Genomic DNA, 17,720 nt, shown 5'->3' with positions numbered 1-17,720 from the left:
CTTGATGTTTCTTTTTTCTCCTTTCTACTGGGTGTTATGTGGCTCAAATATCTCCCACCAATCAGAACTGTTTTCCCCTGCAATGCACAGCTTTGTTAGCACCCTCCTCTCTCTACTAATCCCATGGCTATGTAGCATAGTGACATGAAGCACCTTTAGAACCCAGAATGGAAATTTCTTACTACTACAAGGAAACAATTTCTTGCCTGCAGCATTAATTGACCATAGAACACTCATTAATACCTGTTCTCAGTTATCAAGTTTAGTAACAAAATCAGGATTTTTTTTTTCATTTGGATCAACAAATTGGGGAATCTCAAGAAGAGAGATTGGCAGAAGAGAGATGGCTGTTCAGAGTAACTAGAAAACAAGAAGGTTGATGGTATGTCTTAATGCATATCTGTGTACTTAACTATGGCAAATTAAAGCAGCAGCATCATGGGATGTTGCCATTAATAAGTTCACAGTGGCCATGTCTACACAAGATGTTGACTGTGCAGTTGTTACTGTGCAATCATTTAATACTTGTATAAACAAGTACTAAATAACTGCACTGTAGCCTTGCTGTATGGCTTTTTCATGACATTGACTGCGCAGTAGCCCGAGACTACTGCACAGCAGCATTGTGTCATGAAACGCTACTGCGCAGTAATCACAGGCTACATCACTCCAACACTACCATTTCAAGTACATTATATATAGGCGTTTCCGCACAGAGAAAAGATAAATTAGTTTTCCAGTCCCTTTCTCAGTCTTTATAAAATTAATCAGATGTCTAGAACTTGTAACATGATTTAAGTCCTTTAAAATGGCTTAGACAGAAAAATTAACAAATCTGACTATAACAGTGACTGACTGATCTGCTAAACTGAGCAGGAAGCAGGTGAGAAGGGGGCATGCCTGAGATGAGACTGAGCTATACCTAGATATGTTTTTTTAAGTAAGGTTTTCAGAGGGCATACCGTGTATTTATCCTGTTACATAGCAACTATTTTGTAAGTCATATGGCAGCAATAGCCTTTCCCAACGTTTTAAGGATACAATGTTAATGGTATGTTCTCATTTGTTTTGCAGCCGAGGAGATAAAAAAGCTCCGGAAACAGCTAGATGAGCTCCAAAAGGAAAATGGGCGATATATAGAACTCCTGAAAGCAAATGACATTTGCCTGTATGATGATCCCACAATCCACTGGAAAGGGAACCTCAAAAATGCAAAGGTCTCTGTTGTCATTCCCAGTGATCAGGTTCAAAAGAACATCATTGTCTATTCGAATGGGAGTCAGCCCAGTGGAAATAACCAGGGGACGCCTGTCCAGGGAATAACTTTCAATGTTGGGAATAATTTACAAAAACAAACAGCAAATGTTGTACCAGTCCAGAGAACTTGCAACCTAGTGTCTCCTGTGACTATTTCTGGTATTTGCCCCACAGAAAACAAGCCATGGTCTCAAACCACAGTTTCTCCATTGGCATCCAATCAGCCAGTTCCAGCAGGGAATCTTGTTGAGCTTTCCACCTCAGATAATGAGCAGGCCCTTCTTAGTTCAGCTGCTGCCAACTTACAAAAGGCTTCTCGCTCGGGCACAGAACCAGAACTGTATTGTTCCTCAAGTAACATGTCACAGAATGATCAAAATGTCCCCCAAGCCAAACATGGACAAGAAAGTACCAAGTTAACAAAGAAAACAGTCACACCTGGCATCATTCTTCCTCCTAATGCTACAATTGAGGCATCTCAAATTCAACAGGTGAATGTGTCCTGTTCAAGGTTGCAGGATTCTAGAAGTGAATTTCAAGAAAGCTTTGTCGTTTCAGCCACTGCTACCACTTGCACCCCATCTGTGAGACTCTCCATCATGGATGGCTCCCCATCAGTAAATGTTCTCAAAAGTACAGACTTGGGAAGTAGTGCTGGCATGCCAGTGACTTCTGCAGTAGGAGTGAAGGCTTTAACAACAATAAGTACGCTTCCTGCCAGTTCCTTAGACAACTGTTGGTCTTTTTCTGGCTCTTCGAGTGTTGGTGCTTCTGACTTGAAAAACATGAGTAACCTGACATGGATCCCTTCAGTTGGAAACACACAGACTACGTGGACTACTTTGCAATTAGCAGGAAACACTGTTCAGCCACTAAGCCAAACTCCTTCTGGTTTAATGACTGCATTATTAAATGAGCCAGTAACTAGTGCTCGTTCAGTATCTTCCACCTCCAATAGGCATTTGACTTCAAGCATGAGTCTGAATCCTTCTTTGACTGGAGACAGACAGGCAGCTGAACAAATTGTTGTTACCATGCCTTCTTGCCCATCATTACCTGTGCAGCCATTAATCACTCAGCCACAGGTTAAGGCCCAGCCTGCAGGAAATATACTTCCATTGAATTCAGCTATGCAGGTAATTCAGATGGCTCAACCAGTTGGTGGGTCAGCTGTTACTGCAGCACCAGCTAATCAAAATGTCATAATTCTCCAGCCACCAAACACTACCCCATGTCCTCCAATAGTGAGAGCTGAAGTTTCTAGCCAAACAGTTAGCCAGCAGATTGTGATTATACAAACAGCTAATCAAAATCCACTTCCCCTCCTTTCTGCACAAGCCCCTGGTTCTGTCAGAGTTCCTGTGAATGGACCCAGTTCAATAACAAACTCTAACAACCTTGTGCAAAATGCTTCTGCTCCGCAAACATTTGGAGGGAAGCATCTTGTCCATATATTACCAAGACCTTCTTCTTTACCATCTTCTAGCTCTACGCAAACTTTTTCTGTTACCATGTCAAATCAACAGCATCCTCAGACCATCTCTTTAAATGGGCAGCTGTTTGCATTGCAACCTGTAATGTCCTCATCTGGAACTTCAAATCAGACCCCTATGCAAATTATTCAACCTACCACCAGCGAAGATCCAAATACTAATGTTGCCCTCAACACATTTGGTGCTTTAGCTAACCTCAATCAAAGTATATCACAAATGGCTGGGCAAAGCTGCTTACAGCTGCCACTCAGTCAGCCTACTAATCCCACAGCTGCCAGCAGCCAGATTGCCCCAATAAACTGTGTGCCACTACCAACTTCTATATCTTCCATAGCTACTGAAAGTTCAACAGTGTTACCCAGTGCTTCTCATTCAGTAAGCACTTCCCCCAAAAAACCTGCTAGTGTGCCATCTAATGTAAAATCAAAAAGGACAAATAAAAAACAGAGTACAAAAAAACATTTAATATCCATTAGCAAAAATTCATGTCCAGCAGTTCCTTGCAGAGATGTAGGGAAGCTTGATTGCACTAATGTGGAAGGTACAGACCAGTGTTCAAATAGTGAAGGGCTGCTTAAAAATAAACCTGTGCTATCACAAACCTTAGATGTATCACAAGCAAAAAGTATGGCAGCACCAAGTCCTGTAAGCATTTCTGATGACTGTTCCAAAGAAGCTCATAATTCTGAACAGATGATGGGATCTGGCCATTTGCCAGAGCCAAGCTCAACAGAGATTCCTACTTCTTCACCACTGAAATCAGTGATGTCAGAACAATTTGCATTGGTTCAGTCAAGTTCCAAAAATTCCATCCCTCAACAAGCATGGAAGCCTCAAAATAATCCACTGCCCAACTCTGCATTGCTGGAATTGTCCAAATCCAATGCAACTCCTACTGTCTCAATGTCTTCTCCTTGTGAAGCACATGTAACAATTTCTCAGATTCCTGAGACACCAAGAGCACAAAGTAGTGCAACAAACCATCCTTCTGAGACAGAAGCCATTTCAGAGACCTGCAGCATAGGGCAGAATTCTTCAATTGGAGTGCAAGGCACAGATTTGTTAGAGGGACACGGTCTAACTAAAATGTTGTCTGACCTTACTAAAGAAAGAACAGCTGGACAAAAAACCTCCTTTGCAGTTCATGTTGAACATTCTAATTTTCCCACAGAAAACTCCAAAACAATAGAAGCAAATGTTAGTTTGCCTGAGAAGCAGGAACTCTTGCTAATGAACACAGAAGGTGATACTCTCACACAGCACCATTCTTGCATTTCTGACCAAGAGGTGGTTAATAGTTCTCTTATTGCTAGCAGACAGGCAGACTCTCCAATGTCAACTAGCTCTGGGAGCAGTCATAGCTTCTCAGTTGCATCCATGTTGCCAGACACATCTAAGGAAGATGTTACCAGCAGCACGTCTACAAATACATATAGCAGCTGCACATTTTCAGAGCAAACTGACATAGTAGCTCTTGCAGCAAGAGCTATTTTTGACCAAGAGAACCTTGAGAAAGGTGGAGGGGGAGTACAAGTTAATATAAGGGATAAGTCTGCTGAAATTGCACCTTTGGAGAGAGAGCAGCAGTCTTTTAAACTACAACCACCTAAGGAGAACAGTGCAGGACAGTTGGAAATATCACCCAGCAAATTCAGTGCTCAGGATTCAGTGCAAACAAATATTGAAAGACCAGCTGAAAAACCAAGCTGTTCTGTAGGGGTAGAAATATCCAACACTTTACAGATTTCAACATCCCACTCACCAAGCGTAACTAGCTTAAGTGTAAATAATCTTATACATCAAAGCTGCATAATACATCCTCTTGTGAGTTGCTCAGGTTTATCCCAGCCCTCAGAGCAAACACCTGTTCCTGCAACTGTGAATCTTTCCATATCCTCTAGTTCCTATGTCAGTCCATCTCCAGGACCAGCTATGGTGACTGAATATGCTCAAGAACAACTGAATGCTATTAGGGCAAACCCCATGCAAGCATCCCAGATACAAGAACCACACTTAAAGCAGCAAGCCCATGAAAGTCTCAAGGATGCAGCTAAGCGTGCTGTGCAAGATGACTTTCTGCTTTCTACAGCAAAGAGGCAAAAGCAGTGTCAGACGACACCTATCAGGCTGGAAGGCATGGTCTTGATGAACCGAACATCAGATGGTATAGCTGATCAAAGTCAAATGCTGGTTAGTCAAATGCCTCCCAGTTCATCCAATCCAGTTGTGTCAGTGAGCAATCAAGGGCACACTGATGGCCTTAATAGATTATTCCCATCTGCCAACAGTTTTGTAACAACTGTAAGGCAAACTGAAGTTCAATGCAGTTCTCAGCCTTCAATATCAGAGCAGCAAAGCCAAACAGGAGGTCAACATCTGCAGTCCATTCAGCATGTTCCTGCCCCAGGCATATCGCATATTCATAATAATCACCCATACTTAAAACAGCAGCAGGCTGGACAACTGAGAGAGAGACATCACTTGTACCAGATGCAGCATCACATTCCTCATGCAGAGAGTTCAGTTCATTTGCAACCCCATAGTGTCCACCAACAAAGAACAATTCAACAGGAGGTGCAAATGCAAAAGAAACGAAGCCTTGTACAAGGAACCCAAACCACTCAACTTTCTTTGCAGCAGAAGCACCATGGTAGTGATCAAAGTCGGCAAAAAAATGGTCAGCCACATCCACACCACCAGCAAATGCAGCAGCAATTGCAGCAACACTTTGGAAATTCTCACCCTGAAAAGAACTGTGAAAACCCTGCAACAAGCAGAAACCATCATAATCATCCTCAGAGCCATATAAATCAGGATATTCTGCATCAGCAACAAGATGTTGGCAACAGACAGCAAGCCTCAGGAGTTTCCTCTGAACATGTATCAGGGCATAACCAGATGCAGAGACTTATGACCTCAAGAGGTTTGGAGCAGCAAATGGTGTCCCAGCCGAGTGCTGTAACTAGGCCATCGGATATGACCTGTGCCCCACACAGGCAGGAAAGAAACAGAGTTTCTAGTTACTCTGCAGAGGCACTGATTGGAAAGACACCGTCTAACTCTGAACAGAGAATAGGTATGCCTCTTCAAGGCCCTAGGGTTTCAGACCAACTTGAAATGAGAAGTTACCTTGATGTCTCTAGGAATAAAGGCGTGGTAATTCATAACATGCAGGGTCGTATATCCATAGACCATGTAGTTGGTTCAGATGTGCAGCGGCTTTCTGATTGTCAGCCATTTAAGCCAGGTGGAGCTAGCCAGCAATCAGCAGGCAATTTTGATGTGCAGGCCTCAAGAAATAGTGACATTGGTAATTCTGTGTCATCCCTCAGAGGCATGCAGTCACAAGTTTTTCGAATTAGTCAAAATACTGTGCAACCCATAGAGAGGCAAAAGAGATTGCCTTATCAGCCAGTTCAGGGTATTCCAACTGGAAATGCTCTTCTACCACGGGACAATGAAAACACATGCCACCAAAGTTTTATGCAGAGTTTACTTGCCCCTCATCTTGGAGATCAAGTTACTGGAAGCCAAAGATCAATTTCAGAACATCAAAGGAATACACAGTGTGGTGCATCTTCCACCATTGAATATAATTGTCCCCCCACACGAGAGAGTGTTCACATCCGAAGAGATGGTGAAGCTCAGAATAGGGAAAGCTGTGACTTGTCTATGGGTACAATTAATACTAGGAACAATTCTTTAAATATTCCTTTTTCAAGTTCTTCTTCCTCGGGAGATATTCAGGGTCGAAACACAAGCCCAAATATTTCTGTACAGAAGTCCAACCCCATGAGAATGACTGACAGTCATGGAACCAAGAGCCACATGAATACGCCTGTTTCTAGTAACCTGCATGGGGTTGTCCGGCCAGCTCTCCCTCACCCTGCAGTCTCTCATGGAAATGCAGAGCAAGGGCAGCCACCTGTTCGTCAACCAAATTCTTCTGTCACTCAGCGATCCAGGCATCCTCTGCATGATAATAATGGTTCTAAAATCCGCCAGCCAGAAAGGAACCGATCTGGAAATCAAAGACATGGAAATGTCTTTGACCCTAGTCTTCCCCATCTTCCTCTGTCTACCAGTGGTAGTATGATACTTGGGCGCCAACAATCTACAGTAGAAAAAAGAGGCAGCATTGTCCGTTTTATGTCGGATAGCCCACAAGTGTCTAATGATAATGCAGTCCCTGATCAGCATACTCTCTCTCAAAATTTTGGGTTCCCTTTTATTCCAGAAGGTGGTATGAATCCACCAATAAATGCCAATACATCTTTCATTCCACCAGTTACTCAGCCCAGTGCCACTCGAACACCAGCCCTTATCCCAGTAGATCCTCAGAATACACTGCCATCATTCTACCCACCTTATTCTCCTGCCCATCCCACTCTGTCAAATGACATTTCCATCCCCTACTTTCCCAATCAAATGTTTCCTAATCCAAGCACAGATAAGTCTAGTAGTGGAGGTTTAAACAATCGATTTGGGTCCATTTTGTCTCCTCCCAGACCTGTTGGTTTTGCTCAGCCAAGTTTTCCTCTTCTCCCAGATATGCCACCAATGCACATGACCAACACTTCACACTTATCCAATTTTAACTTGACATCTTTATTTCCAGAAATAGCCACAGCTCTTCCTCCAGATGGTTCAGCAATGTCACCTTTGCTTTCAATAGCAAACACATCGGCTTCAGATTCTTCCAAACAATCTTCAAACCGACCGGCCCATAATATAAGCCATATTCTAGGTCATGATTGCAGTTCAGCTGTATGAAAACTAATAGGCTGACATGGAGTCTGATGAGTTGTTTATAGATAAATATAGATCTTAGCTGGCATCTCTGAAGAGACATTCATAGCAACACTGTTTGTATAAAATGATGTGTGTACCTGAGTGCTTACTTATGTACATACTGTATATCAACTGACTTTCAAGTACCAGTGCCTATAATGCTTACTAGTAACAGTAAGAGTGCACAGCCTAGAGCTATGAAGGTATTGATTGTTGATTTTGCAACATTCAATAATCTGATTGATTGTCCTGAGCTAACTGCCACCCTCAGTGCTTGGATCTAAAGCATCAAGTAAAATTTCAATTTTGTGGGAGATGGGATTGAAGGAAACAAATGTTTTGGATTTTATTTTAATGTTTGGTTAATTTGCCCAGAAGGTACAGTGAAATATATATATTTTCTTTTTTGGTAAGTTTATTTCAGAGCCTTGCACACAAGTCAACTTGGTGTTAATTTAGACACCTTTGTAGGCTTTCTTACCTGGTAGAATTTGTCACATGTGCTCTACTCAAGGCTGACTTTTATTCAGGAAAACCCATTGTGTGTGTTTTTGGCTTCAGCAGCTAAAAAAAAATTAAAATACTCAAATTCCCTTAAAATATGACGATGTCTTTTTCCGAAGAGAAAATTTTAATTCAGATTTGTAACTGGTTCCTGCTGCACTGTGTGTTGCATTGTTAGTGTAATTTATTACTCCTTTTAGTGATATCAACATAGATGCAGCAGTCCTCTTTGTTGTCATCTGTTTATTGTTAGTATGCTGCAAGTTACCTCAGGTATATCTTTCCTATACCTTGTTTAGCACCTTCAAAATGAATCTGTCTTTCTTTCTCTCTCTCCATTTTTTTTTTCAAATCCATGTCTTCACATCTATGCTTTCATTCCTCCTTTCTTTGGATTAAGGCCCTTTCCTGTAATTGATAGCAAGTGGGCAGACTACTGTGCCTAAGTGGAACCCCACTGAAATTAATGGGGCTCTTTGGAGGTACAGCAGTCTGCCTACTCTGTGTCATTGCAGGATGAGGATCCTAAATAAACGTTAATTCTTTGCACTTATACAGCACCTTTTATCTAAGCCAGTGTGACTGTGGATATATTAGTGTGTCAGGATTTAAGCTCATGGTATATTGGGAACTGCTTAGTAATATGAGCGTGGTAATGTGTGTGGTGTTGGGGGAGAGAATGTTAAGTAAGATTTTTAATTGTCTGTAATACTTTTGCAAAATTTTGGTCCCATGGTTTTAAACGAAAATAAGGGAGGAACTAGGTAAGTGATATTTATTTAGTGACTTCTGTAAAATTGTTGTCTTAAGTAAGGTAGATATTCTTTGTTATGCATCTGAAAATGATCACGCAAGACTTTTTCTTAAGATCAGAAATAGTAACTATTAGTTTTGCTTCTAAACAAACCCCTTCCCCTCTTTCCTTTACAGTGTAGTAGAGAGGATTAACAGCCAGAGTTGCTCTGAGGCATCCTTTCCATGCAGGGAAAATTCAAAGCCATTAAATGCTTCAAATGCCTGCTTGTTGTAGCATGATTTAATCCAGTTGCTGCTGTCAAATCTCTGTGGGGTGAGGAGAACCATGTAACGCCTCATTGTATCTGTGAATCATCACAGTGGGCATGTCTACGTGAGCTAGGATGCTGTAGCTCATCACTACAGCGATGTAGCACTGATGGGCATGAACCATGACACTGATGCTATTGTGCGGTAGCAACAACCTACTGTGCAATAGGGCCGGAAATGACCTATGTGCCACTGAGGCTGCGCAGTAATAACTGCGCAGTCTGGTGCATGTGTAGATGTGCGGAGTCTAGCTCATCTCTCTGGTAGATGTGATTGAAAAATGGAGTTTTCCTATTTTTCACCCCCTCTCTATGCCCACACTGATGTAGCCAGAATTTTGTCTATAGATTGAGGGCTGGATTCTTATTTGGAGTAGGACTCATACTGCTCTGGCAGTGGATGGATGTCTGTTTTTATAATATGCCTGAGGATGTCTCCATTTTTAATGTTGCTTCAGCTTGCAAATCAAAGGGAAGTGGTACTGTCTGAAACTGGAAATTCAATTCCAACCAAGATAGGGAGCATACTTAGGACACTAACTGTATTGATGCTTTATGTCTCTATATTTAAAATTAAGCACCTGTTTACTCTCTTTAGTTTAACTTGAAAACAGAACAATCCACAATTGTCAGTGCCACAGTTTGAGGTTACCATTCTAACCAAGAACCATAGGGGTAGAAATTAGCATAATGTTTTAGGTCTCTGATGGAGTGCATCTTCCAAGTCATGGGGAGAGCGCCCACAGTTGAATCCCTCCATCACCACATATGCAGGCTGGTTGGAAGTCACACCTGGCCTGCAGGCCATAGGTTGCTGACCCTTGTTTTATGCCTGTGTAGTTTTCATAAAGCACAACTGTTCTGATTTGGTATCATTTTATGTTAGAAAGCGTATATGACTGCTAAAGAAACAATGCTGTGGAAAATCAGATCCACAGTTAATAAAATTAGACTGAATTTAAAAAGTTCCTAAATACTGCTTTATTTCTTCTCATACTTTCAGGCATCCATATAGAACTACACAGCTGTTAATACTCAGCTGCTTTAAGCTCTTTGAAAATTAGAGAGAACTTGTGAACTTTGTGGAATAGATTCTTTCTTTGCATAATTTTATTGGCTTTATTGGTCTTACACCCAGATTAAATTTTGTTGTATGTGTTTGCCACTGGGGATACAGGGCTAATATATAAATATATATATAGTGATGCTTCATTTTAACCATGGAAAAATGTGGATTTGGAGTTACTTTTTTTAACCGAAAAAAAAATTTTTTTTTAATCAGACAAAGCCAGGATCCCTGGTAATTCTCATGTTACATATAGTATTAACCAAATGACTTTTATAGAAACAACTTATTAAGTGCAGAAAGAGGGCTTTCCTTCCATTCTGCCCCACTTAGTTGTGATAATTTTTATTGAACTCCAACCAAATTCCATTGCAGGTTTTTTATACTGTGTTATATTATATTAAACGTTAAAAGTAGTTAAATGATTTGTTAACCAGTCCTGATTACTTTATTAAAATTGACATAGCAATTTGTCTAGGATTAGGATGAGTACTGTGCAAAGATGTGGTGAGGAGCATAAAAAACTCTAGAGAGCTTAAAAATGAACCACCTCCTTTTTTGAGGCATATAATGAATGCTGTTTTGGCATGTGTTGCACTCCATTTTTTTTCTGGGGGGGAACAGTTCTGCCACTTGAGTGCAAAGTAATAACTTCTTTTTCTTCCATGTTTCCCTCTTAGACTGCTCACAATTTTCACTTCAAGATACAGCCTTGCAGCTGTATTTCTGTGGAAGGAAACAGTGACCTCCAGTTGCCAGCTAAATGACTACAAAATATATATTCTTTATGGATGCCTGAATTAGAGACTTATTGTCCACCATATCTACTTAAAAGGCAGCAATCCAGAATTCAAAATTATCTACTTCCATACAGCTTGTGTTTTGCTGTTATCTAGTATTCTGTAAGAATAAGAAATGAAATAAAAACACTAATAGGTTAAACTGTATTTTTATTTGCTTCAAAACTGCAGCAGTGGAACTCCACAGTCCTCAATGAAGTTACTCAACCTTTATATTATTGTAATGCAGGGAAAAATATATTCCTAGTTTGTAAATGAGTTAACAAGACTTGTCTGTACTTAAGTCTGGTCTTTTGGGCAAGCTGCCAAGTGCTCAATCTCCTTAGGTATCTGTTTTGGTAATAGCTAGGACGGGTACAAACTTTAATGTTGTATTGTCCCAAGATTGGAATTGTATGAATGAAAGCATTTCTTTTCCTACTGCATTAAGACGTGTATATGCATTTTGTGTGTGCATGTATAGATTCACACAAACATACTAAATACATATTAGTATGTGCATGTGTGTAGATATGAAGTAAATGTTAACTTTCCAATTTGTATAACTGTGAGCAGCCATTCCTCAATGCCTATTAGTAGTATAAGACAGTACTAATTAACTCAGTGTTGCACTGGTTTTTGACAGTCACTCCCAGGGTTAATAAATTACATTACTGATAAATGGGAATGTAGTCTCCTTGCTGTGAGGTTGTGATGTTAATTAAACTCCCTAACCCTAATGTGTGCCCTAAGTCTCTGCAGCGGTCTAAGAGCAAGCAGGTGTCTTGTTATAGGTATCTACTTTTCATTTTAATTAATTTATTTCTGATATATAGGGCTAGTAATTTTCTTACAGGTTTCACAGTTTCTTGGGTGTTTGTGGGGAAAAATGATATGAGAGCAGTAACTGAGACAGTGGAGAAATGCAGAGAAAGAGAAAGCAGTCATATCTCTTCTTCATTCCTTTCTAAGGTGGTTGGACTGCAGAGAGATTTAAATGTTGTTAAAAAGCTTTAAATAGTTTGTATTACAAAATTAAGGTTAGTTTAATTGAAAAGGGAAAGAATGACCTTGAAGTCCCTTTTACTATAAATTACTTACCTTTTGCTTTTTTCCCAGTGACCATACTGTGCCTGAGAAACACTAGCCGTACCAATGAGTGCAATGTTTTTGCTGTCCTAATGTGAGATAGTATGCCTCATTGTAGTTAGGTAAAGGTATATCTTTTCCCATCTCTTTTACAATTAGGTCACAGATGATAATAAGATAAAAATTTCAATTACCAGTTTATATTTTAGTGGTGATCCTGATTCTTGCCTGCCACATCTTGATAGAAATAAAAAGCTTTTCGTTAGGAGGGAGGGATTTGAACACCACTATATAACCTGAATATGTTACTTTATCTTGTAGCACAGAACTCTTGAATGTTCCTCCAAGTCTATGGAAATTCAGCAATTCTTATTGTAAAAACTCACAACGATCAATTTTTTCTCTTTTAACTGTCTTTTATTATTCAAATTACATAACAAAAATTATTAACATCTTCAAGAGAAAATTGGATGCTTGTCTTGCTGGGATCCTATGACCCCAGCTGACTTCCTGCCTTTCGGGCGGGGGGCTGGACTCGATGATCTTCCGAGGTCCCTTCCAACCCTAATGTCTATGAAATCTATGTTTTCTTAAATAGTTTGGATTTTTCTTCTCCAATTCCTAACAGACAACTTCTTCAGACTCTGGCAATTACAACGTTCAGTCTTAGAAAAAATTAAAATAAATAAAACAGAAAAAAAACCCTTTTGAGATGAGGTTGCTCAGTACCCTCATCTCTTTTAAGGATACGTCTATAAAATAACAAAAGTCTTTCTGATGTCTCTCCCGACTGTCTGCATCGGGGTTTCAATTTTTAGAGTCTGCAGTCCTTACTACTCTCCAACTCACTTTTGTTTCTTTTTGTTTTTTTAACATAAAAACGTAAAGGAGAATTTTTACTTGTTTCTGCAAGGCTTTCAGGTTCTCCATCTATTTAACTGGTTTCTGTACCTCATTTACATCAACGGATCTTCAGCTGGAGTCTCTCTCTCTCTGGCTTGTAAGACTCTTCTTAGTCTCTTGATTTACTGTCTGTTGTCTCTCCATCGCTCCAAGCAACCCATACTCCCGCTTGGGCTCCCCCCTGTGTTGCGTCACACTTCTCTCCCTCATCCAGGTCTCTTCTTGTCCCCGCCTCTCTCTGGGGCTGTTCCAGCTTCATGGAGCAGTAACTCTGGAAGCACGGCTCCTGTTTCTTTTCCTTCCCTGGCTCCTGCCCACCCTCAGGCAGTATCAGAATAGTCTTCTCTTCCTCATACCTAAATTGAATCCAGGAAGTGTCTTTGTTTTGGGGAGACCATGTCAGCTGCTGCCCAAGTGGGGAGAAGTGTTTCAGTGCATTGTGTATGGGCAGGTAGAAAGACTTAGCATCTGAAGTACTTCCAGTGGTACCAGGCATTTGTTTCTTCTGTCACTGAAGTTTTTATAATAGATTTCTGGTTGATGGGAAAGCTTTGATGCAAAGCTAGTTGTCTTTATAAGATTTCTGGAAAATTTCATTGGGAAAAAGGGCTTGTCTAACCTATCAATTAATTTGGTTTTTAGAATTATTATATACCTTCTTTGGAGAGAGAAGTCCAGAAGTTCAGAGGTGGCATGCAAATTGATGCAAGTTCATTGTGTTTGATTAAAATATAAATAGGGTTTTCCTTGGATGTTCTCCCTATCAGATATCTGTTGGCATCTGTTTCTGTTACAGATCAGCTGAAAATTAAAAAGGCAGAGTATATTATAAAAATAATTAAAAATATTATTTTCCATCAAAAATAGTTGATGATAATCCTAGAAAGTAATTTACTCTTGTTCATTTGTGAGTACTATTTTGTTATTGAAGGTTGCTAATCTGTGGCTTTGCTTGCCTTTTTTTAATTGAAGGGAAAAGATATGAAAAAAACTACATGCAAAATGACCTGGGTTTTGCAAAGAAAAGGGTAAGAACATAGATATAATTCTGAGTCTATCAACCTATAAAATATTGCTCCATGCAACTGTGATGGTATTGCTATAGCTAGCAAGCACCGTGTATTTCTGTAGCTTTGAGCTTTCTCCAGATGAGTTCTACAAACTCAGTGTAAGTAGACTCAAGAAGTAAATTTGCATATATTTTAGTGTAACATTTTGATATTTTCTTGGAGGGGTTTAGGAGAATAAGAGCAGGAGCAACCTGAAGCAATAAGTTAGATGTTAATGCTTTACACTTATAAAACAGTTTTCATCAGAAGAATTTAGTTCCAAGAATGGAATTCTGCTCATTTTTTTGGGTGCCCAGACAATGTTTTAGTCATGTACATTGTTGTCCAAGTCCCCAAAATGCCATTAACACACTGGTTGACATTCTAGTCCTGCACACATAGCCGTGCTCATACAAACAGCTATATATGCACCTAGTAGTAGAACGTTAACCTGTGCTTAAATGGCATCTTGGGCACTTAGGCAATCATATAAATGACCAGATCTGGTCATTTAGGTGTCCAAAAAAGAACTGAATGCCAGCCAAAGAGTTTTACAAAGATGTGCAAACATTTCTGTTTTTAGTAGCTAGGGAAACTCAAACACAGAGAAGAGAAGTGATTCGTTCAAGGTCACAGAACCAGATTGTAACCCAAGTCTTTCAACTCATGTTCCTTATTCCAACATTAGACTGCTGTCTATGTAAAATAGCATCTCTCTGCAAAGTGCTATGCTAGTCTGAATAGAGAGCCTTCTAAATTTTGCCCAGACTTCCTTACTACACATTACAAGTGTGCAGTTACTGCCATGTGAGGGGACTTATCCAGTTGAAAGCAAGTGGTCTAGCATGGGTTTGCAGTCAGTGGAGCGACTGCAACATACACGTAGGGAAAAGAAGTCAAATTGTTATTTCTGACTTACTATTGTTTTTAAATATTATGAGCTGTTTATGACTCTGGTTCAGCTTGCCACAGGCTTTTCTTCGTAAATTCTTTGTAAAAGCTACTATCAACCAATTGTATTTTTTAAGAGCTGTGATCTTTTCTCCCCTTTGGAGATCTCCCATTAATAGTAACTGTACTTTAGCTAAGGAAGATTACATGGAAGAAGTACAGAAGTCAGATTTTTTTAATACCAAAATGCTCTTATGTTTTAGCTTCAACTGCTATTTTGGGCTCCATTCATTGCTTTTGTCTTTGATTTTCTGATATTTTTACACTGGTCCAGCTTTGCCACTTGGTCCATATGTGCTAGTGCACACAGGACCCCAACCAGTCACAACTGTTATTTTATGCTGCATTAAAGCAGGTCCACACAACACAGACCTTAGAATGACAGCAACTGCCTGTACCCTGTCAAAACTCCCATGTCCACTAATTTTAATAACATTGAAGACTGAATCCATTATAACAGCATTTGAAAACTTTAGCAAAAATGTCCTGGTGTAAACAAGGCCATTGTGTTACAAAACCATTTTCTCTCCATGTTAACAATTACTTTAAATACACAGCTTCTTATTAAGCACTGCTATTTTTTTCAGATATCCACTTTTCCTTAGATAAAGTGAAAACAGTAGGGCAACACTTTTTACTCTAAACTAGCTAAATGTTTGTGTGTAAATCTATTTTACATAAAAGAACTTAGTATAAGCTTTCAACTCAACTTTTAACTATGCTAACCACTTTTCTGCTGATCATAAACATGGGCATAACTAAAATGGAAATGTATTGTACTCATTTCCTTATTCTCACACAGTAAGAGGGAAAGCCAATAAGAATGTCACTATAAGCAGTTAATCTAAGATGCTGTTCCTCTCCAAAATGTAATATTTTTTTATTTATATTCAGTTTAGGATCTTTTAGTGTACTCCTTTTGCTATATCTGCAAATCTCCTGGATGCAGTCCCAATGGAACTCTTAGTTACTGTTTTGTAATGGATAAAGTAAAATGTGTAATAAGCATAATCAAGAATGTCATCTTGCAATTGCGAATAAGATCTTGTTCTGTTTATTTTGACATTTTTATGAATGTGTTGCATTCAGATGTAAATATCCCAAACCACAATCTTATTCAAACTTTGGAAATTTCTACTGTTAAATGTAACACTTTGTTTAATGGTTGTAATATCTATTTATATAGATATGAGCATCATAGTATTTTATTAAAAAAATACTGTTTTTGTGCTGTGTGGGTTTTTTTTTAACTATGTATATAATTTTCAACAGAGAACAAATTAAAGTTGTAATTTTTTTCAGTTTCCTTAAAAATTAGTATTATATTTTGTTCCTCCATTTTTTCTTGGTCAATTTAGTTCTGTGCTTATGAGTGCTTTGTCAGGGTGTTGTCTGTGCTGCTACTGCATGCAGTGTGTATTCCCTTGGAGACCTTACTTTTACACAAAGAATGGCCAGAGGCTTAGTTCACTGACCAAGGCTCAGTCAGGTTTATTACCTACAAAATACCAACCCAGTAACACTCTTGTCCAAAGGGTTACAACATGGGATTATAGGAAAGTAGTTCAGCCCCCTGCTCAAGGCAGGATCATTCCCGACTGAACTGTTTTAGCCGGGTGTCTGTCTAGCTTGCTTTTGAAAATCTCCAGGGATGAGATTCCACAGCTTCCCTATGTAGCCCATTCTAATGCTTATCTACTGCCATTGTCAGATTATTTATTCTTCAATTTAAATTTACTCTGCTGCAGTTTGAAGCCATTGCTCCTATCCTGTTCTCTGTAGATGTAGGGAACAGGACTATCTTCAGGCTCTCTGTAATTACCTTTCAGGTGTTTGAACATACTAAATCCTCCCTCATGTTTCTCTTCACCAGAATAAATAATCCTAGCTTTGAGGCTTTCCACATAAATTATGTTTCCTTGACCTCTAATAATGTTTTTGCTTTTCTCTGGACTCTTTCCAATCTGTTTGCATTTTTCTTGAAGTGCAGGGCCCAAAACTGGACACAACTCCAGGTGAGGCCTCATTAGTAACAAATAAAGCAGAAGAATCACTTCCTTTGATTTGCACATGACACTAATGTTAATACAACCCAGTATTTTACAGTAAAAGCACACTTGAGCCAAGGCCAGAATAAGAGACCCCAGGCCGAAAGCTGCAGCCAGAGTAAATAGGCCTGGTTGCCTGATTGGGGCACAAGGCTGGGACCTGCCCCTCCCCTGTAGTAATTTCCCAGCTCCATGCCCTGATTGGGTCATCGGGATTGGGAAGAGTTCCTTCCCCTGCAGCTCTTTCCCAGCCCCCTACTTGGATGGGGGCAGCAAGCCTCTGGTGGGGTGGGGAATCTGGTGCACCAATGGGGGAGCTAGCAGTGAGTTCTGTTCAGCTGGGGGTGGCTGGAAGCTGTCGCACTGGTGGGGCAGCCAGCAGTGAACCCCTGGCTGGGTGGGGAATCCCTATTTAGCTGGGGGCAGCCAGGAGCTGTCCCACCAGTGGGGCAGCTAGTAGCAAGCCCCCTGCTGGGCAGGGAGCCCTCGCCCGGGCAGGGAGCCCTCACCCAGCCAGGGGCTGGCTGCTAGCTGCCCCACCAGTGTGACAGCTCCTGGATGCTTCCAGCTGAGTGAGGGATTTCCCGCCAAGCCTGGGGCTCACTACCAGCTGCCCCATCAGAAGCTCCCCAGTCCCAATGCTGCTTAGCTCTCTGCTCCTCACTGCCCTAGGGAGCCAGTAGCCCCATTGCACTGGGACAGGGCCAGGGCAAAGATGGACCTGGT

The 17,720-nt window shown here is 40.3% G+C and overlaps 1 protein-coding gene across 11 annotated transcripts in view; it reads left to right on the top strand.

Moving 5' to 3' along the window:
* USF3 (upstream transcription factor family member 3) overlaps window positions 1-16,215 on the top strand; it is a 120,253-nt gene extending 104,038 nt beyond the window's left edge. For 4 of the 11 annotated variants that reach the window (XM_025192448.1, XM_025192450.1, XM_025192447.1 and 1 more), the window contains one exon: window positions 1,075-16,215. In XM_025192448.1, the coding sequence (XP_025048233.1) occupies window positions 1,075-7,523 (6,449 nt within the window). In that variant the 3' untranslated portion in view covers window positions 7,524-16,215. The remainder of the gene's footprint in view (window positions 1-1,074) is intronic. The other 7 variants (XR_003091902.1, XM_025192454.1, XM_025192455.1 and 4 more) reach the window with 7 other exon arrangements.
* Window positions 16,216-17,720: the final 1,505 nt, after the last annotated feature.

This window comes from Alligator sinensis, unplaced genomic scaffold (genome assembly GCF_000455745.1).
Source record: "Alligator sinensis unplaced genomic scaffold, ASM45574v1 scaffold101_1, whole genome shotgun sequence".
Taxonomy (NCBI): Eukaryota; Metazoa; Chordata; order Crocodylia; family Alligatoridae; genus Alligator; species Alligator sinensis.
The sequence above is the reverse complement of the archived record's forward strand: the minus strand, read 5'-3'. Positions and strand labels throughout refer to the sequence as shown.